This window comes from Eupeodes corollae, chromosome 1 (genome assembly GCF_945859685.1).
Source record: "Eupeodes corollae chromosome 1, idEupCoro1.1, whole genome shotgun sequence".
In the NCBI taxonomy this organism is placed as follows: domain Eukaryota; kingdom Metazoa; phylum Arthropoda; class Insecta; order Diptera; family Syrphidae; genus Eupeodes; species Eupeodes corollae.
Genome location: NC_079147.1, coordinates 1,580,611 through 1,603,161, shown reverse-complemented (window position 1 = coordinate 1,603,161; position 22,551 = coordinate 1,580,611). Strand labels below are relative to the sequence as shown.

General features: G+C 30.8%; 2 protein-coding genes across 2 annotated transcripts; both read left to right on the top strand.

The window, feature by feature from the left end:
- The first annotated feature begins 7,643 nt into the window (after nucleotides 1–7,643).
- Nucleotides 7,644–9,445, top strand: LOC129942130 (glutathione S-transferase 1-1). Its single transcript, XM_056050938.1, has 4 exons — nucleotides 7,644–7,788; nucleotides 8,531–8,674; nucleotides 8,737–8,811; nucleotides 8,881–9,445. The coding sequence occupies exons 2-4, from the start codon at nucleotides 8,534–8,536 to the stop codon at nucleotides 9,361–9,363; spliced, it is 699 nt and encodes a 232-aa protein (XP_055906913.1). The 5' UTR covers nucleotides 7,644–7,788; nucleotides 8,531–8,533; the 3' UTR covers nucleotides 9,364–9,445.
- A 4,182-nt stretch (nucleotides 9,446–13,627) lies between these two features.
- LOC129942042 (transmembrane emp24 domain-containing protein 7) lies at nucleotides 13,628–15,064 on the top strand. Its single transcript, XM_056050838.1, has 4 exons — nucleotides 13,628–13,950; nucleotides 14,020–14,130; nucleotides 14,205–14,424; nucleotides 14,491–15,064. Exons 1-4 carry the CDS (start codon nucleotides 13,792–13,794, stop codon nucleotides 14,643–14,645), a joined length of 645 nt encoding a protein of 214 aa, XP_055906813.1. The 5' UTR covers nucleotides 13,628–13,791; the 3' UTR covers nucleotides 14,646–15,064.
- Nucleotides 15,065–22,551: the final 7,487 nt, after the last annotated feature.

The following is a 22,551-nucleotide window of genomic DNA, read 5'->3' as shown; positions in this document are numbered from 1 at the left end:
TGTTAGTACTTTCACTACCGATTTCTTGTGTTTGACAAATGCGTCGTACGCGAACACAATGTGAAAGACACTCCACTTCACCATTGTGGAAACTAAATTTCATTATCTAACTGATCGAATAGGATCTTTCCGACTTACTCAGCTAGTAAAGCTAGTATTGATTCTTTTCCAATTTTGTCTGCCAAAAGGTAATGTCATACCTACAGTTAAATATGATTTTTGATTTAACTTAAATTTAATAGTCACTTCGGTTTTCTTTCCAAAGCATTTCAAAAAAATTACAAACAATAATGTCGTATAAATCATGCCTTAAGGAATTTATGTTAAAACTTGTTTATGATTTTGCTAAGGATAAATATTAAATAGTCATCATATTGAAACTATTAAAAACGTTGATGCAAGACATTGGGCAGGTTCAGGAAACATAAGGGACTTCATTTGCAGTCAACTTCATTCTTTGACATTTTGACCAAAGCAACTAGTTAGCTTTTCAAGTGTCATGAATTTCAAATTCAGAACTTTACTTCGCAAACCTTTACCCTAAGTTCATAGTACAAAAAGTACTAAACAAATTATTGTCTACACAACACTCCTCAGGCAAGTCCATCACGATTTGTATTTTGTACGGTAAAGAAATGTTTCTTATTTCTTTTCCAAATTGTCAAGGAAACCTTTTACACAAAACATTAAATTAAGCTGTGCAGAAAATTATAAGTCATAGAGTGATAAAGTCTAGCTTTCAGTTGAATGAAAAAAATGATCAACTGTCATTTTGATAGAAGTAGACTTGACTTAAAAGTTAGGGAGGTTTTTCTTGACTAACTTTCCAGTTTTTAAACACAAATGAGCAGAGGGGAAACGTTAAAACTTTGAAACTTAATTGTATGCCTATACATTTTTCAAATTCATAAATGAGATCATCAAAGTCTAAAGAATTTAATAATTCCTTTTCAATTCACATTATAGATAAGCCTGACTCTCTTCAGTCATGTTGGTCCTAAGATAATTTTTAATAATTTTAAGTTTAGAAAAACTACGTTCTCCTAAAGCTACTGTGACCGGTGTTGTATTAAGGATTTGGAAAGCAATTACTAAATTCGGAGCAAAATCTTCAAAATAAAATTTAACACATCTAAACTTAAGGTTTGTGGTGTAACACGCGGGGATACAAGGGCGAATCCAGACTTTTCATCAGGGAGGGGTCACACACTTAGATGAGTTTTAACTCTCCGCTTAAAAATGTTCTTTAATGTTTTGTAAATGAGGCTAACAAAATTTAAATAACATAATGTGTACGAGTATATTAACCTAACCTTTACACATTTTAATTGTTAAAATGATAATTTTAGACATCCTACATATAAAAGCATTCCCAGATTCCAAACGTTTTCCAAATATGCCATATTTAAGAGCTAAAACACAATAGTTTAGAGAGTTTTTGCTGCATTTCACGCTAAAATGTAAGAAATTGTTTTGAAACGTAGCTTTTTTTCCAAAAATAAAATAAACGTCTCTTGTATCCATTTCTATTTATGCTAAGAACGCTAACAAAATCCAAAAATCCAGAAAGTGAGAGAGGATGTGATATGAAGAAATGCCGGGCTTTTCTGGCGAAGTTTTAGGAACTCTATTTTCGGCAGTCTATTATTAATATAGCTATCAGTCTGCATACTCGTATTTTGATCTTAAAGGAGTCAACAAAACTTAAACATTTTAGAGATAAAAATGTTCGGTTCTTGAATTTAAGTAAATAGGTGCCTCTGAATACCTACATAACTTCTCGAAAAAATTAAATTAAAACAAATTAAGGTAAACCAATATGTTGGGAAGAAACGTTTGTGTGGCACTCACAAATTACACGTTTCAGAATCTCTTTTCACTTCAAATCTCAAGAGATTCAAAGCTTGTATATCAATAGATATGACCCGTTTATTATGTTTTCCAATTAGCCATTAGTTTAACAAAAGTGTCACTTTTGCTGTTTTTGGGACATTTATATTATTGAAATTAGTGGTTAAATATTAGTTCTAGAGCATCCAAAGCAAATTCACTTCAAAAGTAGATTTATTTAATTTTTTAAAATCTTTTAAGATCTTTTGTATTCAACAGAAAATCAATTTTGAAATAAATAAAATACACGACTGGGTCGCTAAAACTTGCTAATTTCATCCAAAAAGTCTGTTTAAAAATATTTCCTATATTTTAAGATTCAAAAATGTATATTTTTCTTAAAATAAAAAAAAATACATTTTTGATCATTAAAAAGAGCTTGCACAAAAAGTGAAGATTATTGAAATTAAAAAATCACATGTTTTAACCAAAAAATTTGTTTAGAGACTGCTGTTATTTTTCATATTAATAAAAAAAAAAAAACGCCTTACGCTAATCGGCTGAAAACCTTAATTTTAATCAACACAATTTTTTAGACTGTAGGGTACCCACTTTTTTCGACTTCTCTACTGTCGTAATGTCATATTTGATTAAAAGCTCTAGTTCGAAATTGTTTACTTATGCAAAACATACCATATAGTTCCTATATTTCGCAAGTAAAAATCACTTCAATGTTCACTATTTATATTTATGTATGTCAAAAAAATGTAATAATAAAATTGAAGGCTAGTTTAAGGAATTTAAAGGCAACTTAATATAAACTTGATGATCTCTTATTCAAGGTTTCTTCTTAGAATCTGAATATTTGCTGTTTTTCTTAGAAACAATTTTCATGAAAATAATTTAAGGCATTACTAAAGTTTTTTCAAATTCTAAATTGATTTAAAACAAACATTTTAGTTGTTTTTGAAAGCAAACCACTTTTTGGTGAATATCGTTAAATTACTAATAATTCTATAGATGAAATCTTTACTTATACAACTTAACTGTATAAGCTTTATAGCTCATATGACCCCCCCCCTGGATCGTCAGTTGGTCAAATGTTGATGAATTTATGCTGCGTTGGAAAAGGCTGAACTTCCGATTCATATTATGTTCTTGGTCCAGTCCTCAGTTAAAAATAGTACTTTTAATAACAAAGTTTAAGGAAGTAAAATACAAATGTTGTTTTGATATACAAAAAATAAATGATCCCCCGGATCCGCCATTGCGGGGATATTACGGTTAACTCTTAAAAAACAATTCTCCATCTAAATCTTTAGAACTACCTAATGTTATTACTTGTAACATTCTGCAAATGAAGGCATGAAGCAAGTACATTTCTATTTTTTAAATCTTTGTTTCGGGTCTAATATAATTTCAGGACATTCATCAGCATAAAGTTCTTTTCTCGGGATTGGATTAGAAGACCTTCCGGGCTGGAGCGTTGATGTCCATCCGCTCTACATGACCTAGCCATCTAAGCCGTTGGACTTTAATTCTGCTAACTAGGTCAGTGTTGCTGTACAGCCCGTACAGTTCGTCGTTATATCTTCTCCTCCATTCTCCATCTTTGCGTATGGGACCAAAAATCACCCGAAGAATTTTTCTCTCGAAGCATCTTAAGACGCTCTCATCTTTCTTTGTCAGGGTCCAGGCCTCAGCGCCATAAATGAGAACCGGGATGATGAGTGTCTTATAGATGGTGATTTTTAGATGCTCGAGAGAGGACTTTACTTCTAAATTGCCTTCCAAGTCCAAAGAAGCAGCGATTTGCAAGAGTTATTCTTCGTTTGATTTCAGCGCTGGTGTCGTTGTCTGAGTTAATAGCGGTGCCTAGGTAGACAAAGTCCTTAACTACCTCAAAGTTATAGCTGTCCATGGTGACGTTTTGTCCAAGACGTCGTCGTTCAGTGTCCTTTTTTGAAGACAGTATATACTTGCTCTTGCCCTCATTGACCACTAAACCCATCTTCTTCCCTTCCGTCGCAATGCTCAAAAACGCTCCACTGACATCACGCTTTGATCTTCCAATTATTTCAATATCATCTGCGTATCCGAGTAATTGGATGGACCCTTGGAAGATTGTGCCCCTAGTGTTGACGGTTGAGTTTTGCACAATTCTTTCCAGAACGATGTTAAAGAAGTCGCATGACAGTGCATCGCCTTGTCTAAAACCTTTTTTGAGATCAAATGCATCGGTTTATCTGTTCCGACCTTGATAGAGCAGCGTGCATTCTCCATCCTTATTCTGCACAAACGGATAAGTTTGACAGGGATGCCAAAACTAAACGTTGCTGTCATACGCGGCTTTAAAATCGATAAAGAGATGGTGGGTATCGATTTGAAGCTCCTGGATTTTTTCCAGAGATGGAAAGCACCTACAGTTTATATGCAGAATTCAAAGCCTAAATATCCATAACTTCCAACTAACTTACTGGTCTCATACGGACACTCTAAGTTAAACAATAATACTTAACTCTAATGCCCTTCGGCCCTAAGATCTATTTAACTTCAATTCATTTTAATTTATTTTTTTATTCATTAGAAACTTAAAAAATAAAACTAATATCAATATCCTTTTCTTTTTGTACTTAAAAACTAATTAGAATTAGGTCCTGGTTAAATATTGTTCAAAGAGGGTCGAGAAAGCGAAGTTGAAGGCATCAACATCAAGTAATGAGTTACATGTCAATAAAAATTGTGTTTAACTCTTTTAAATAAAAGGGTATATTTATTTTATATTTTAAAGTTTGTCGCTTTGAAGAATACTACTAGAAATATTTTTTATAAATACATAACTACTCTTTATAAAATAATCACCATAAATGTCGAGTTCCTATCTATGTACATTAAAGAAAATAATTAAAATAAACAATTTTTAATGAATAAGTTCCATCTGGTTCAGATCCGGCCAAGAATCCTAGCTTTTACACCAACGACAAAAACGAATACCTGTGTACTGTACATACATACATATAAAGGTTTGTTTTAAAAACACTATCATGCATTTTAAATTGTTTTATTTTTCGTTTTTTTGTTTAAATAATCTGCGCAAATATGTATGTACATATATAAAGACAATCTGTGTATTATTAACAAATTTACATACATATTTAATTTGTACAAAGACAACTGACTTCATTATCTGTGTCCGACTTGATGTTAAAAATAATTAATAATGTTTTTTCTTTTTAGTTGATATTATTTTAAGCTTATCGGAGACGTACCGTATCTTTGAATATGAGTCTATAAAAAAATGCAACTCGTATCCATGAAAAAAAGTTCGGACAAACAAGTAAAATATTTATTTTACAAATTATATAATTTTACATTTTTAAGGTTACTAATTCACTCACGGTGTAAAGGAAAACATTCCTTATATCTTTATTGAAAATCATTTGTACATAGTATGTATAATGCAAAATATATATCTCATAATATTTTCCGACTTTCATTAGAAAGAATGTTGATGGTAGTGATATCAATTTGCTTTGTACACCTCTGTCAACTAACTCTATGCCACTATCTCATAAACAAGAGTTAATCTTTATTAAATTTGGAAATTTTTTAAAAAGGGCTGGGAGTGTATAAGCGGAATTTAGCACTTAAAAATAACCCACCAGACGAAATTTGTTTTTTTTTATGTCCTACAAACAATACGAAGCATTTTTAAAGGATTAAGTCGTTCAAATCCGGCCTAATAATTTATTTATTATGTTAGTTTTTGAAAATATGTACTCTTGAATTGTATCATGATTTTCTAAAGTACAAATCGTTATTTTCTAGACACACTTTAAACCATTTTGATGTTTTACTCTTGAATTGTATCATGATTTTGTAAAGTACAAATCGTTATTTTCTAGACACACTTTAAACCATTTTGATGTTTTACTTAGTTTCTAGAAATTCTCATCAGTTAAAAGCAGCAATCTGACTCTAAATAATGTTTTGAGAATTTGTATTACTGATTACGAATCCAAACTTCAATTTATCCACATGCTTAAATTTTTTTGAAAGCAGGGATTCGTTTGAAAAAAAATACTTTCAACCTGTTTCTCTTACAAATTTGCTATGTTGTTATTTTTAAAATTCATACATTTACAAATTAATTTTAATTTTAACAATAAAAAATTATATCATCTTTGTGGCCGCCACTGCTTCGGTTGCTGCCCCATATCCTTTTCATAAAAATTGTCCGTGAAAAATTCGTACATTTAAATAACTGGATCTTAGTGGTCAATTCTTTGGCGTTAGGTACAAAGGTCTTAAGTCAAAAAATTGCATTTTGGGTTTTTGATTTGGTATATGTATGGGCTCTTTTTGTTTCTTTCGATTTATATTATCAACTTGAACAACTGCTAAATATCGTATTAATTTCGTCTTTAGGCAATAAGACAGACATTGATGTCTTAAGTTCATTGAGCCTGCGCGACCAATTTCTGACTTATAACCTTTTTGCCTAACGCCAAATAATTGTGATTACCCCTTCAACAAATATCAACAGTATAGTAAGATTTTACACGAATAACAAAAACAATGTCCGTAATATGGATACTACCGATAAATGTTAAAGTAAAATCTTACCGCGGATGGGTTTTTGACATTTATACGGGTCTCGAATGGATCTTATGTGATTTCGTTCTCAAATATTGGTACGATTGATATTGCATTTGAATCTCGATGGTTGTGTTCGTTGAGTAGTTGTGCATTTGAAATCATGTGTTTTGCATTGGGGAACAAATCAATCTGTTACTGTTGATATTATTTAGTTTTGCTAATGAAAATGGACTAACTGGGTTTATTTTGCAAGAGAAAACAATAGAAAAGATAGTTATGTTTTGCTATGTTTCCACCAAAGGTTTATCTCTGTTTTCGGTGTTTCCAACGCCCAAGAAGATTTAAAAATGATTAAATTTGACAGCACTTTTCAAAATGCAAATGGTGTTTCGATGTTTATTATGAAGTGCAATTGAGATAGTTTGATTCGTGTTAATAGTTCAGCACTATTTAAAAATATGCTACCCACTCCATGTGCAATTTTTTTTATTTGATTATAACAGAACTATATTTTTTGTATACAAACATGTAAATAAATAGACCATAATGCATTATCTGTAAAACTAACTTTTTCACACAGGTTTTACTTCACAAATTTTGACTCGATTCCGATCAGAAAATCAAACTCTTTTCAGCTCGATTCAGGTATATAAAGAAATGGGGCTAGCTTCAAGCTCGTTTCAGCACCACATGTTAATGTAGTACTCTACGAACAAACCCCCTTCTTAACTCTGAAATCGACTATTACCTCACACAGACGTATTTTCTTGATTTTGATAGTCAACTATCAAAAATTAGCTTACACGATTTTTTGATAAATTATTATGGCAACTTATAAATATAGAAACTGCACCACTGCGGATCGTTTTTTTGGCAATTTCTTACTGTACTATATATGGAATACCAAAAAAACACGGCTAATGTTTTGGTGAAACAAGAATCTCTTTTATTTTAATTAACGGTTGAGATTTTACTTGTCAAATGTCAAAAGATGATAGCTTCGACAAGAGCGTGCAATTCAAAATCAAACCTTTTTTTTTGGAAACCCCAAAACAAGAAAATTTACACTTCTGTCCACTTTTTTAAAATCACTCATCATTATTAACTGCTAAAATGCCCACAACACATCGTTCGTATGCCAACGCTGCTTTTTGCGAGCAGTTCATGTTTCGCGATCAAATCCCTCGACCGTCTATCCCAAAAGCTATAATAATTAAAGAGCTATAAAACCAGAACATACTTCATTGATCCATTCAGATTCAGACCGGGTTTTTAGTACTAGTATTCTCTGAACATTCGTCTTGTGCAGACGCATAATACTGTTAAGTTCCATTGAAAGACATTTTTGGAAAAGAAAACGTAAGAAACATCATTTACTCAATATTTACTGTTTATATCAATGTTTATTAAAAAGTGTAAATACTAAATATTATTTTGCTAGTTAGGAATTAAATTATAGCAAGTATTATACACACAATTGAAAGACAAGAATTAAGTGAACACACGTACATAATATGTATTAATACATTTAACTTAATAAAAAGTCGGTATGTTAACCACAAAAGCATTGTTTTGCCAATGAATAAATTAAGAAAAACCAGTCATGATTTTCAAAACAAGAAAGTACAAACCATTAGAAAACAAATCAAAAAGTATACTTATTCTAGCGTTGCCACCTTTTTTGTTAAAAATATTTCAAAAAAAAAGTTAGATCGTAAAACATTCACAAAGTTTCAGAATAAAAACCTAATTTAAATGTTCTTTCTGTTTTAAATAAAAAAAATTTAAAAGAAGATATTAAAAATTAAAATATTTGCTTTACTTTTAAAAGGGGTTTCAGGCCTAAAATCCATATCCGTTTTGTTGTTCACCAAAACCTTTTAATTTTAATATTAATTTTATAAAATATTTAATTTTAAAATTATTTAAATCCAAGTTAACCTTCAATCAATTCTTTTTTCAAAACTTTTTTTAATATTCTCAAATGAAAAGGACAAACTTATATAGGAAGGCAACACTTAACTTTATTCATTCTTTGTTAAAACTTGAATTCATATATTAAAATACATGAACTATAGTCAGTATAACTTTCAATTTCTAGATTATGCCAATGAAGTTATATGGTGTTTCTGATGGGCCTCCAACGCTGGGTGTCCGTATGACTTTGAAAGCACTTAACATTCCATATGAATATGTCAATGTTAACTTCAACAAGGGGGAGCATTTAACTGAGGCCTACGCAAAGGTTCGTTCGTCGCTATCTCTCTTGGCCGGTTTGTAAATTAATTAAACTTTACTTTATTGTAGTTAAATCCTCAAAGAGAGATTCCGGTCTTGGATGACAACGGATTTTATCTGCAAGAGAGTAATGCTATAATCCAGGTGGGTTTTTCAAGCATTTGAACTTAAGAATAACCCAATGCCGACTTAAATTAATTATACTTATTTTAGTATCTTTGCGATAAATATGCCCCAAACAGTTCTCTGTATCCCAATGACGCCACTGCCAGGGCAATCGTTAACCAGCGTTTGTTTTTCAATATGGGTTTCTACTACAGCAGCATTGGAGCCTATGCACTAGCACCAATTTTCTTTGACTACCAAAGAACTCCAATGGGTTTGAAGAAAGTGGAAAATGCTTTGAAAGTTTTCCAGATTTATTTGGAACGTTTGAATTCTAAGTACGCTGCTGGTGATAAGCTTACTGTTGCAGATTTTGTTCTCATTACATCGACAATGTGTCTGGAAGCTATTGGATTGGATATTTCGGGTTATCCGCTAGTTCTAGAATGGTATGAAATGTTTAAGAAGGAACAACCAGAACTTTGGGAGATTGCAAAAGCAGGAATGATTGAACTTGCTGAATATAACAAAAATCCTCCAGATCTATCGGAGATGAATCATCCATTCCATCCAACAAGATCAGTAAAATAATTTGTTTTATTTTTGTGTATGCCGTTACTTTTGTATTTTATTTTTTATACGCAAATTAAAGAAAAATGATAAGATTTTTAAACTGGGTGCCAAATCATTAAACTGGAAATATTAATGAACAATGGAAGTTATTGTAAACGGTCCGATTTGTCGAAAACGAGATGTGTTTGTGTGCGTGTGTACGTACGTTCGTACGTCCGTACTTTGGGTAAGCTTTTTTCGTCGTCCATAACTCAAGAACCAGTGGAGACTCCAAATAAATGTAACGGGTGATTTTTTTAAAAGCTATAGGAAAGTTAAAAAAATATTAATTAATTAATAGTACGGTCCATATAATTTAATGATTGAAGAATATTTTATGCAAATGTTGACCTTGACTGCGCCTTAAATGGTCAATCCACTTAGTCCAATTTTGGCATAGTCTTTACAACATTTCGGCCGGTATCTCACGAATAAATGGTTGTATGTTGTCTTTCAATGCGTCAATTAAAGCGGGCTTGTCTGTATAGAAATGAGCTTTAACATAGCCCCAAATAGTATAAAGGCGTTAAATCGCACAATATAGGCAGTCAATTGACCGATCTTCCCGAACGTGAAACATTCAGTAAAATTTTGAATCGAACTGACATGTTTTCTACAAAAAAAAAATAAAAACATTTTTAAAACTTGATAACAGTCGATTTTAGATTCAAATATCCTTTCAAAAATTACAAATATTTGCTTCAAACTTATTAGAAATATTGTTCAATTTTTTTCGTACGAACAAAATTAATAAAAATAGATATTCGATTCCCGATATGTCGTGAATAAATGAAGGTATGGGCTTCAAAATGATTTTTCTGCACCAAATTTTGTTGTTAACGTAAGATAATTGGACAATCCACTCTGTACTTTTTTAATAATAATAAGGCAGAAAGATGCAGAAAAGGCTCTCAGGTCAATTGCGTGGGTATAACGTTTTATACATCTGGTAAAATTTTGAGAAAAATCGAATTGACAGCTTCTTAAAAAAAATTAAAAAACTAAAAAAAAACATTACTCAAAGTTGGTAAAAATTCGAATTTCTACTCAAATATCTTTTCAAAAAATTGATATTATGGTTTTCAACTAATTTTCTCTTATAGGAAATATTGTTTTCAACATTCTTAACAATTTTGAAAAAATCGAATTGACAATTTTTTTTATAAAAAAAAATTAAAAACCTAAACAAATAAATTACCAAAAGTTGGTAAAAATTGATTTTTGACTAAAATATCTTTTCAAAACTTTGAGATATTGGATTCAAACTACTTTTATCTTTTAAGAAACATTGTTGTCAAAATTCAGTAAAGTTTTGACAAACATCAAATTTACAGTTTTTTTTACCAAACATTAAAACTTAAAAGAAAATTTATCAAAAGTTCGTAAAAAGTGATTTTCGGCTCAAATATCTTTTCAAAAATTTGCGATTTTGACTTAAAACTACTTTCATCTTCTAAAAAATATTGTTTTCAATATTCAGTTAAGTTTAGAGAAAAATCGAATTGACAGTTTTTTTTTTAAATAAAGCCTAACAAAAAAACAATACTAAAACTTGGTAAAGATTTACTTTCGACTCAAATGGCTTTTCAAAAATTAAAAATATTGTCTTTAAACCTCTTTTTCTTCACAGAAAATATTGTTTTCGATATTCAGTAGCTTTATTTTAAAAAATCCAGCTGTTCGTTTTTTCATTAAAAAAAAATTACAAGAAATAGTACGCAAATTTTGTAAAATTTGAGGTTCGGTTCTTGATATCTATCAAATTAATTTCATTCATCCAATTTATAAAAATTTAAGAAATGCTAATTGGTTTTCAAATAAGAATCTATTTAACAAAACTAGATTTCCAAACTAAACTATTTTTTTAAAGAAAAATATTGTTGGTAATTTTAAAATGTTTAAGAATAATTCAACTAACAACTTTTCTAACCAAACCCTACAAGCTTTTAAGCAAGACAAATCGACAGACGTGATGGGAAGTTACCAGTGTGGGTTGCACCCAGCCTTTTTTTTATATGGTTCTTAGCTCCATCTTATATTCAATAATTAGAACTAATACGAAACCTACTTCACCAACACATCCCTAAGTTTCATTGAAAAATTGAATTTTATTTTGGCTTTTTGATTAATTATGATTTATTAAAAAAAGAACAATCAAAAAATAACTTGGACAAAATAAATGGTATTTTGTGTATTTATTTTCAATTTTTAAAAATTTCAATTTAATTTTATTTGATTAAGTTTTGTTTTTAAATATTAATACTGACAAATTAATTTACACATAAAGTATTGACCGTGTTCACATTCAACTCTTTTAAAGCTGTTTCTGTTTTCTATGTGTTTCGAAAATATTTCTTGTCCAACGCGATGTTAGCCATATTGACGGCGCTGTTTCTGTTGCTGTTTTAATATGTTTCTTGTTTTAGACCCATCAACTCGTCTCACTTACTTAAACCTTTCTTCTTTTGATCATCAAGTGAACTCGATTTACAATGACAAGACTTCATATTTAGTATTTTAGACGCAAACTTATTAGTTGCCAATAATACTATCGTTGAGTAATTCTTTTAATTTTGTTTCATAACCGCTACTATCTGACAACGTAGAGTATTGGAAGAATCGAAGTTACAAAGTTAAACTGAGAGGGTTATTGAATTTGAATTCATATACCAATTCTGATAGGAAGTAGATAGCCTAAATGAAATTTTTCAAAATTGAAACAATCTAAAAAAAATAGTAACAAATCTTTTTATACACTCGTATAAATTATTGTTTGCAACTAAATTCAAAAATAAGTGGTAAAAGTAGACAAAAAAATAAACAGAGACATCTATCTTTGAAAAAGAGTACGAAGATTGTATTTAGTACTTTAAAATTATATGTAATTTCATAACTTGGGGTCTCCATTTAACATTTCCGATGACAGGACTATCGGCTGTCATCAGATAATTCAAAAGAGACCAATAATAATTAATAACCAGCCCATGATCCGGTCATCGCAGTTTGGATTTTTTGAGCAGATCAAAATCCTGTCATCAAATTTGACGTTTGTGTTGTATGTAGTAGTGAGCGTCCATTTTCCGCAGTCTTTTTGAAATAAAAACTTCATTCCGTTTAAATTGTCGTCGAGTGCGGTCATACCTACATATTTTTTATATTAAGTAAGTAAAATTAATTAAAGAAAATGGAAATATATTTAATTTCCTATATTGTTGTTGTTTACTACGACTCAAAGGAATTTTTTAAATAATTGTTTTAATTTTTTTTTTTAAACAACAACTACCGATACAAAAGGTTAACAACAGATTAACCGTTGTGTCAAATGTGACGTTTGAGGTTGCTCTTGGCAAGACATAAAAAAACAAAAAACTGGATTGCTGAAGAGAAGTTGGATTGGATTTTATTCTTGTGGAGCCTCAGGGTAAGGAACAGCACTTAAATTCACCACAAATCACTATAAAATATTTATATTTTGTGGAACTGTTGTATTTTATCTCTGGTTTACCAAATAAATTTAGTGAATTCTGCCATTTCGATTTTATAATAAAGTTTTAGTTATAGTTTCTGGACTTGCAGAATACACTATTTAAAAGTTTCGTACGAAAAAAAACTGTCTTGTAAAAAAGGGCGTGTTCACCAAAAATATCAGATCTGAGAGACATCTATCAGTCAACTGTTTCAGCTTCATGTTTACATCTATTGGTGTTTAACTTTTAACTTTTGTTTTTTGGAGATCAAAGATAAAAATTCCTAGTGTGTTGGTAAAAGACAAAAGATTTATTTCACTTTTTGAAGTTGGCTGTAGTTAAGCCCATTTTTTAAACTGGAATACATTCCTTTAATTTTATTAAAACATTGCAATTTTTCCAAAGATTAGTTGAAATATTTCAGGTTTGATAGTTTGTATTTTTCGTTTGCAATAAAACTACAATCCTTAAGAAATAAACTGTGAGTAATACCAATTCCCAACACTTTACTCAATTTTTAAAATTTGAAAAATCATTAAAATTTCATTTAAACACAATTTTAAATTGATATAAATACACAAATTTGGTTTGTCACATAGTTTTCACAATAAATCCCACGCCCTTTTACAACTTTAAAATAATTAAAGTTTGACCGTTATGAAAAATATTTTGGTATTACTTTTCTTACCAATTCCTTTTCACTTCCGGCCACGAATTAACTCCCTCAAATCTGACATTTCTCTTTGAACAGGCATTCCGTATGACATGTCATCTGAAGTGTCAAAATTTTCGCGAGCAAGAAAAATAAATCTAATTTGCTCACGAGAAGCATACTGGTCCATTTATTTTAATTTTATAATCTTTTGCTACTTTTAATTAAAAATAAATGAATCCAGTCTTATTAGAATAATTCAATCGTAGAGCTTAAATTCAAATCAAAATGTTTCCTTTACAAAACAGTGTTTTGATTCTGATTTTCGTTTGTTTTCTAACAAAATTATCGCATTGCGTTGAATTCACATTCGAGTTGCCAGATAATTCCGAGGATTGTTTCTATGAAGAAATCAAGAGAAATACATCGGCGTATTTGGAGTTCCAAGTCAGTGGCTGATAGCTGGTGTTGTGCATTCTTTAACTGGTTATCTTATCAATTTATATTACATTGCAGGTGTCTGCTGGAGGTCAATTGGACGTTGATGTCATGCTCAAAGATCCACAAAATCGAATAATCTACGAGCAGAAGAGGGCGACCTTCGACAGTCATCAGTTCACTGCTGAGGTGGATTCCCTTTAGCAAAAAAGTACACGTCAGTTAATTTACTTAACCTCACGGATCTGCTTTTTCATTCACAGACAACTGGAATTTACACAGCCTGCTTCAGTAACAAATTTTCATCTTTCTCCCATAAGTTTGTCTACGTGGACTTTCAAGTTGGTGACGAACCCGCCTTACCAGGCATAGACGAGCATGCAACAGTCTTAACCCAAATGGAGACATCCTCTCAGTCTATACACAAATCCCTCAACGAAATTCTCGACGCCCAGACCCATCATAGGTTGCGAGAAGCCCAAGGTAAGTCTCAACACCTAATCACACAGATTTTCAAAACAAAACAAGAGCTACAATAATATATTCTAGGCCGCAAAAGGGCTGAGGAACTTAACGAACGTGTTTGGTGGTATTCGAGCTTAGAAACGGCGGCGGTTCTTCTCATTGGAATCGCTCAGATCTTTGTGCTGCGAAACTTCTTCACAGATCGCAAGCCCAGTCAGGCGCATTACGGAAGATTGTAAAGTCATATAATCTAAACAAAAAGTCATATAAGTCTCATCTTAACCTAATAAACACAATAAAATGAAATCAAAAACAAAGATTAGTTACTAGCCAGTTTCAGACATAATTTAAATAATATTGAATCGTTTTGTTGCATCTTGGAACGAAGTTAATGTAAGGGAATTCACCTTAACACATTATCGATTCAACTTTCGTTAGTCATTCATTTCTGCTTATGCTTTTATAATTTTACAACAAAAAAAAAGAATTGAAAATTTGTTCGTGTATTGAAAAATTATTATTTGCTTAAACCAGTTTTCTTTTTGTTTGTTTACATCTTTTAGAATTATAGATATGATTTATTAAATCCAGCCATGTATATAAATAAAAACCACATTCCTAATCTCTGCAAGGCTTTATTAATAAAATGTATGTATATTTTTTTCAACCGCGTTATTAGTTTACTGTTTCCAAAAAAAAAGTATACGGTATACGGAATTAACTACTTCTTTCTGTACGACTTAGCTAACGAGTGAATTCTTATTCTTACCCATTTTATGAATACAAAATAAATCCAAAAAGACTCGACAAGTACCTAATAGGCATAGTGAGCCATTTTCTGAATGCAACACACTAACTAAAGTTATGTAATTAAACATCTCAAAAAATGTTAATATACAGTCCCTGACCGTATTATTAGATGCACTGCAGAATTTTTATTATTATAAGAGATTATACGCAATTTCTTTTAACATTCAAGAATGGATGGATGGTTACAATTACGATAAATCTTCTACATCTTCAACAATAAATTATCAATATATTAATGCCTTGCCATCTATTTTTGATTGATCTAGCATATCATTTGACTTAACTGATATTGAAGATGCTTTACTTAAACCTAAACCTAAAAAAACTGCAGATACATATATTAGGATTTTTCCCTATTGTTTTTCGTCATTGTGCAAGTTCTCTTTCTGTTCCGCTATTACATCTACTCAATGAATCTATTTCCAATGGTATTTTCCTGAATGAGTGGGAAGTCTCTATCATTGATCCGATTTTTAAATCTGAATCAAAAAACTTAGTAACGAACTATAGACCAATAACTAAGCTACCTGTTGTTCCAAAGCTTTTAGATCTTGTTTAAGGTAAATTTAAATCTATCATAAATCAAAATGTAAGTAAATATCAACATGGTTTTTGGAAAGGTAGGTCTACTAATTCTAATCTAGTAGAATTCACAAATTTTGTCATTAATACTCTAGACAATCGAAAACAAGTTCATGTGATTTATACAGACTTTGTAAAAGCCTTTAGTAGGGTTAATTTAAACATGCTCTTAAAAAAACTTCAAGCATATAGCTTCCGTGGACCGCTACTTCAATGGCTTTCTTCATATTTACTTGGTCGAAAACAATATGTAAAGATCGGGGACTTTTTCTCAAAAGAGATTAAAGTAACTCCTGGTGTTCCAGAAGGTAGTCATATGGGTCCTTTATTATTCTTACTTTTTATTTATGATCTTATAAATGTTCTTAAAAATTCTTATTGCCTTATGTATGCGGATGACATAAAGTTCTTTTCTCGAATTCCTAATTTAAATGATTGTTTTCTTCTTCAAAATGATCCAAATTCATTTGTTGATTGGTGCAAGTCAAATGATTTACTGTTAAGTGTTGACAAGTGTGCTTGTATGGCCTACAATAGAACTTTGTTAAATATTATTCCAAACTATTAATTAAATAATTTTCCGTTACAAGGTGTTGAAAAGTTCAAAGACTTGGGCGTTGTTTTTGATTTTAAATTGAAATTTAACTTACATATTAATTATATTGTATCCAAAGCAAATTCTTTACTTGGATTCATCAAAAGAAACTCATTGGAATTTAAGGACCGTTACACAATTAAATCTCTATATTGCAGTATTATGTCTTGAATATAACTGTTTTGTTTGAAGCTCTACAACTGATTTTAATAAAAAGAGAATTGAAAATGTTCAAACAAAATTTCTCGGATTTGCTCTTCGAAATATTTTTGAAAACAATATGGAAGGTTTCCATCATTCTTTTAATTCGAAATGTCTATTTCTTGGAATACAAACTCTTGAGTCGAGACGAAAAATGTATAGTGTCATGTTTATTCGTGATATTTTGACTTCAACTATTAATTGTGAGAGTTTGCTTAACTGCTTGCATCTGTATGCTTCTCCAATTTCCTTAAGAGCCAGACCGCTCTTGTCAATTGATTCCCATCATACGCTATATGGACAACGTGAACCGATTTCCGCATGTTGTAATTTATTTAATATGTTTTATTCTAGTTTGGATATATCAATGTCCAGAAACTTATTTAAAAGTCGATTGTTCACTTTAATTAATTACATTTTTTTTCACATTTTTAATTTTATATATATTATGTAATATTATGTATTTATAAACTGAATTGTATTATACATGTACTTAATTTGAAATCTGTTGAACGTATATTGGTTATTTAAATAAACAAATAAACAATTGTATGCAAGATGGAACTCCATGCCAAACATCCCGGGCCATAAAAACTTCTTTGAGGGAAGAAAACATCCCTCTGTTGGACTGGCCGGAAAACAGCCCTGATATGAACTCAATTGAAAACGTGTGGGAGCTGATGAAGAGGGAAGTAGCTAAAGATGCGTTCACTTTTTGAAAGAGTAGTTCACGTGTGGAATCACCACCCACAAATGCAGGAAACAGTCAAATCATGCATTGACAGTATGCCGCGCAAAATTGAGGCTCTTATTAAAGTAAAAGGAGTTTCAACAAAATATTGAAAAAAAAAAATAAAAATAACAACAAAAAAAACTAAAATTATTATTAAAAACAAATTCTTTAAATCAGTAGCTTTTTTCTAGGAAGTAGTTTATATTTTGCGTACAACATAATTTAAATGCATTACAATATTAGAATACCTGATTAAAATAGCTTGAAATTAAGATCTTGCATAAAATTTAAAGTGCGTCTTATAATATGGCCAGGGACTGTAGATACCATTATATAATTTGTGAAGAAAGACAACCAAAAAGGCGTACATTGAAACATATAATTGAGGTGGGACCGAGACGTACAAAAAAACTCGACTTTAAATCGTTAATACTTTAATGTATTTCACTACTACATAGTTAAACAAATAAGATAATGTAACTATAAGATTTTTTGGTACAATGCTGGCCGTACCGAAAATATTAGTTAAATGTTATATTCCCGGTATATTACATATTCTTAGCTTCGACTGAATACGCACAAACATTTTGAAAACAAAAGCATTTCATATTAATTTCAAAATATTGCGGGTTCTTGATCCGTCTATTAGTGCTACTAACTGCCTGAATGTGTTAAGAAAAGATTTTCAAAAGAATTATCCAAAAACAACCACCAATTCTCCTTTCGCTCATTTGCAAAGCTTTCTGCTATGAAAAACTGAATATTCTGTCCAGTCAACTTTAAGTTGTAAATTAGTTTCGGTATGAATTCTACAGATATTCCGGTATGATATAGTTTAACCAAAATTTGACTGCACGCTAACTTAATTGCAGTATTTAAGGATTCGTTGTTTTCAAAATGACGGCCATCCCATTAACTGTGGGTACTTACCATCCTTAAGTCTATTTGATATTTTTTAGGCCAGATAAACACAGCAGTCATTGGTGGAAGTGCAAATTTTGCTCCTTTGTTCAAGCTTTTATTAAAGAGTGAACATGCATGGATAGGTTATCATGTTGGTAGGCCAAGTTTATGGGTCAAACAATTTTAGAATATTTATTAAAATTTCTTTCCAGGATTTTCTTTTACCCAGCTGCAGTAATTTTTAATGTTACATCTGTTCCATAATAACTGAAAACTCTTCATATCACAACACATCCTTCGCGTCTATACTGAAAAAAAAATCATTTTATTTTATCAAATCGTAAAAATTACATTTTGATTTAAGATGGCTTTAATTGTAATAATTGTAATAACTCTTAAAACTACTAAGCGAGTTGCGTTTACGCCAATTTTTTGTTTTATAAGTGCCTCAGAATCAGAACAATCTTATACACATCTTAAAATTTCTTGTCTTAAACCTTCTGTTCTTGAAGTTTTTGTACCTCACTTTATGTTTTTTGTACTCGCATGTACGAATCTTTATTTTTTAAGTAAGAATAAAAGGTATTAAAACTCCAATCAATGTTATCAACTGTTGCAGGTCCGTTGTGTTGATTCAATCTATCGAGTACTAGAAAGCTGGACTCAAAACAAATCTACTTCACGTGAAACACTTTACAAGTAGGAAAATAAGAGTCGCAGATTTTTTTCTTAACATCGTAGTTAGCATCAACAGATGCTAAGGTAAGAAGTATTTTGTTTAATGTTTTTGCGTAATCAGTTAAAGCGAAGTGTAAATGGAGCACATCTAGACACTTGTTTAAATGGTTTAATTCAAAAGGAGTCTTCCAACGGTTGAGCAAATCATTTTTATAAGGCTTCTTATCATTAACTAATAAGGCTACATATCTTTAAATATCAAAGGGCAATTAATTGGATGAAAATAAGGCAAACCTTGATTGACCACTTGTCTGCCCCTCAAAGCACACATTACTTTTTAAGAATTGTGCTTAATAATAAATTGCAAATCCTTATGCTCTAGACTTTGTTTTTGTGTATCTTTTGCTTTCACTTTTATGTGTTGATTTTGAACCTAAATTAAGGTTTAAACCACCTGATTTAAATTAAAAACATATTTTTTAACTTCCCATAGGAAGTTGTTGTAATGGGTCCGATTTGTCAAATTGAAAATTTTGACATTTCTCGACGTTTCAAGGTCCCTAGAGTCGAAATAAAAGATTTTTAGAAAGATGTCTGTGCGTGCGCGTGTACGTACGTTCGTACGTCTGTACGTTGGCGACGTTTTTTCGTCCTCCATAGCTCAAGAACCAGAAGAGATATCAACTTCAAATAAATTTTGTTATATGCAGTTTGAAAAAAAGGTGAAAATTTTGGTTAACCCTAAATATCTTACGAACCAAAAACGCTAGAGACTTGAATTAAATTGTATATAATATATTATAACGTGATACCAAAGAAGTATATTTTTTGAAAAAAAAATCCATTTAACGGTTTTTTTATAAATCAAAAAAATTTGTCACCTCCAAAATTTTATGATTGAAATATGATTTCATCTCCAAAACAATTTTGTGCAACGAAGAATAATGTTTTTGACATCTGATAAAATTTTGAGATAAATCTAAATGACAGTTTTTTTAAAAAATAAAAATCAAGAAAAACATTACTCAAAGTTCGTAAAAATTGAATATTGATTCAAATATCTTTTCAAAAACTTGAAATTTAGGCTCCAAGCTTATTTTATCTTACTGTTTTTAACATTTTGAAAAATGTTGAGAAAAATCGAATTGACAGTCTTTTTACAAAAAAAATTAAAAACCAAAAAAAAAATTAACAAAAGTTGGTAAAAAATGATTTTCGACTCAAATATCTTTTAAAAACTTTGAGATAATAGCTTCTAACTAATTTTCTCTTATAAGAAATATTGTTTTCAACATTAGGACAAATTTTGAGAAAAATCGAATTGACAGTTTTTTTTACAAAAAATGAAAACCTAAAAAAAAATGTATAAAAGTTGGTTAAAATTTACTTTCGGCTCAAATAGCTTTTCAAAAATTAAAAATATTGGCTTCACACTTATTTTATTTCACAGAAAAATTTGTTTTCAATATTCAGTAATTTTTATATAAAAATCCAACAGTCCGTTTTTTCATAAAAAATAAAATCTACAAAAAATAGTAAGCAAATTTGATAAAAATTGATACGAGTACATAAACCAAACTTTTAAGCAAGACAAATCGACAGACGGGATGGGAAGTTATCAGTGTGGGTCGTATACCAGCCTGTTTTTAATTTTAATATTGTTCATCAAACGTACGAGGGTCGTTTAAAAAGTCCGTGCGAAAATAAAAACTGCTTAATTTTTTGGATAAACCTTTTTATTTTTAAACGTAGTCCCCTTTCAGGCTTATATACTTCGTCCAACGCTGTAGTTTGTTGATCCCTTCCGAATTATAGAATTTGTCTAAGTCTGTAGAGTAGTAATTGGTTTCTGCATTTACCTCCTCGTTTAAATGGAATTTTTTCCCGCCAGCCATTTCTTTATACTGGAGAAAAAAATAGTCTGATGGACCCAAGTCTGGAGAATAGGGGGAATATGGAACGATTTGGAATCCTAATTCCAATAGTTTTGCGGTTGCAACTGCTGAGGTATGAGCTGGTGCATTGTCGTGATGGAAAAGAACTTTTTTGTGGGCCAGTCGTGGACGTTTCTCTTTCAGCTCGGTTTTCAAACGTTCCAATAGCAATAAATAATATTCACATGTAATGGTTTTACCCTTTTCGAATACCAAAAGACAGTCGCCATAGCCTTCCCAGCCGAAGGAACGGTCTTCGCCTTTTTGGAGCAGATTCCCCCTTAGCAACACATTGTCTAGATTGCTCTTTGGTTTCACTGTTTCAGGAGTGTAGTAATGTATGCATGTTTCATCCACAGTGATGAAACGACGCTTAAAGTCCTGCGGATTTTGCTGGAAAAGCTGCAGTTGCGTTAATTTTGTGGACTTCTTGAATTCAAACGGAAACAAAACTAATAGACCGCCCTGGCTAAAACCTGGTGTATATTCTTTCAAGACATGCTACTAACTGTAAATAACCTATATACATATGCACCAGTAGTGCCATCTGTCTAACTTTGCACGGACTTTTCAAACGACACTCGTATGTATATACATATTTCAAAAACCTTGTTTTTTACTAAATAAATAAATTTCAAACAGTTTTGCTTTTCCCCTTTTCTTAAAAAAAACTAATTATCATTAAAACATACATACTCGTAGTCTCAAAAAGCTTTATAATTTAAAAGTGATATCTCAAAAACTAGAAGTAGTAAGTAGTTCGATTTATAATTTGATCGTCGAGAATTACCATTTATCAAAATTTGAATATGATTTGGTTGTTGATTTGTCAAGGCTATATGTTGGCATTGAATAACTACAAATTAATTGTAATTATTCAATGGTGTTGGGTTAAATTTTGATGCCCAAACCCAAAATGGTGACTAAAATGTGTTTCCTTTTGAGATAAGAAAGAAAAGTGTTTAAAATTTGTTTCATTTCTTAATCACAACGATAAAACGTAAAAATAATCCATAATTATTTGACGTTTTTCAAAAAGCACTAAAGCCAGAAAATGGTCGCACAGACGCAATAAACTTAAGACGTTAATATCAAAACAACTATGTCTTGTCTTGTCTCAATACGATGTTTAGAAGTTGTTCTAGTTAACACTCACGTTGTTAGTATTAAGCAAAGAAACAAAGCAAGGCCGTTCCACCAAATCACCTCCATAGGATCTCAAACTATTGTTAGACCAGCACTATGACAGAAGGTACCAATTATGTAACATTGTCAGTGGCTCTCTGATTGTTGTTGCGCTCATTTCGTGTTAGTTTTATTTTTGGCAAATTAACACACCTCTTGAACAAACAAGTCCGACAGGTAAGAAACGTGGCCTAAGAATAGCAATGACGTTTCCAGCAACATTTACATTTAAAAAAAATTTAGAAAATATCTTTAATACTAAGAGAATTCTTGACCAAATGTTTTGAAAAAATCATTCGCAGCAAAAACCTACATTTTATTTAATCTTCAACCAAACGTCAAAAATCACAAACCATAACAATAAATTATTTGGACGACAAATCAAAATTACACTTGGCACCACTCAAGGAAATACTTTCATTCATATACCACTGTCTCTTTTCCACTCACATCTACCGAGCAGCGGCTTGCCATATTCGATTTTCCATTAGATTTTATTATTTTATACCAATCGCAATCGCCTA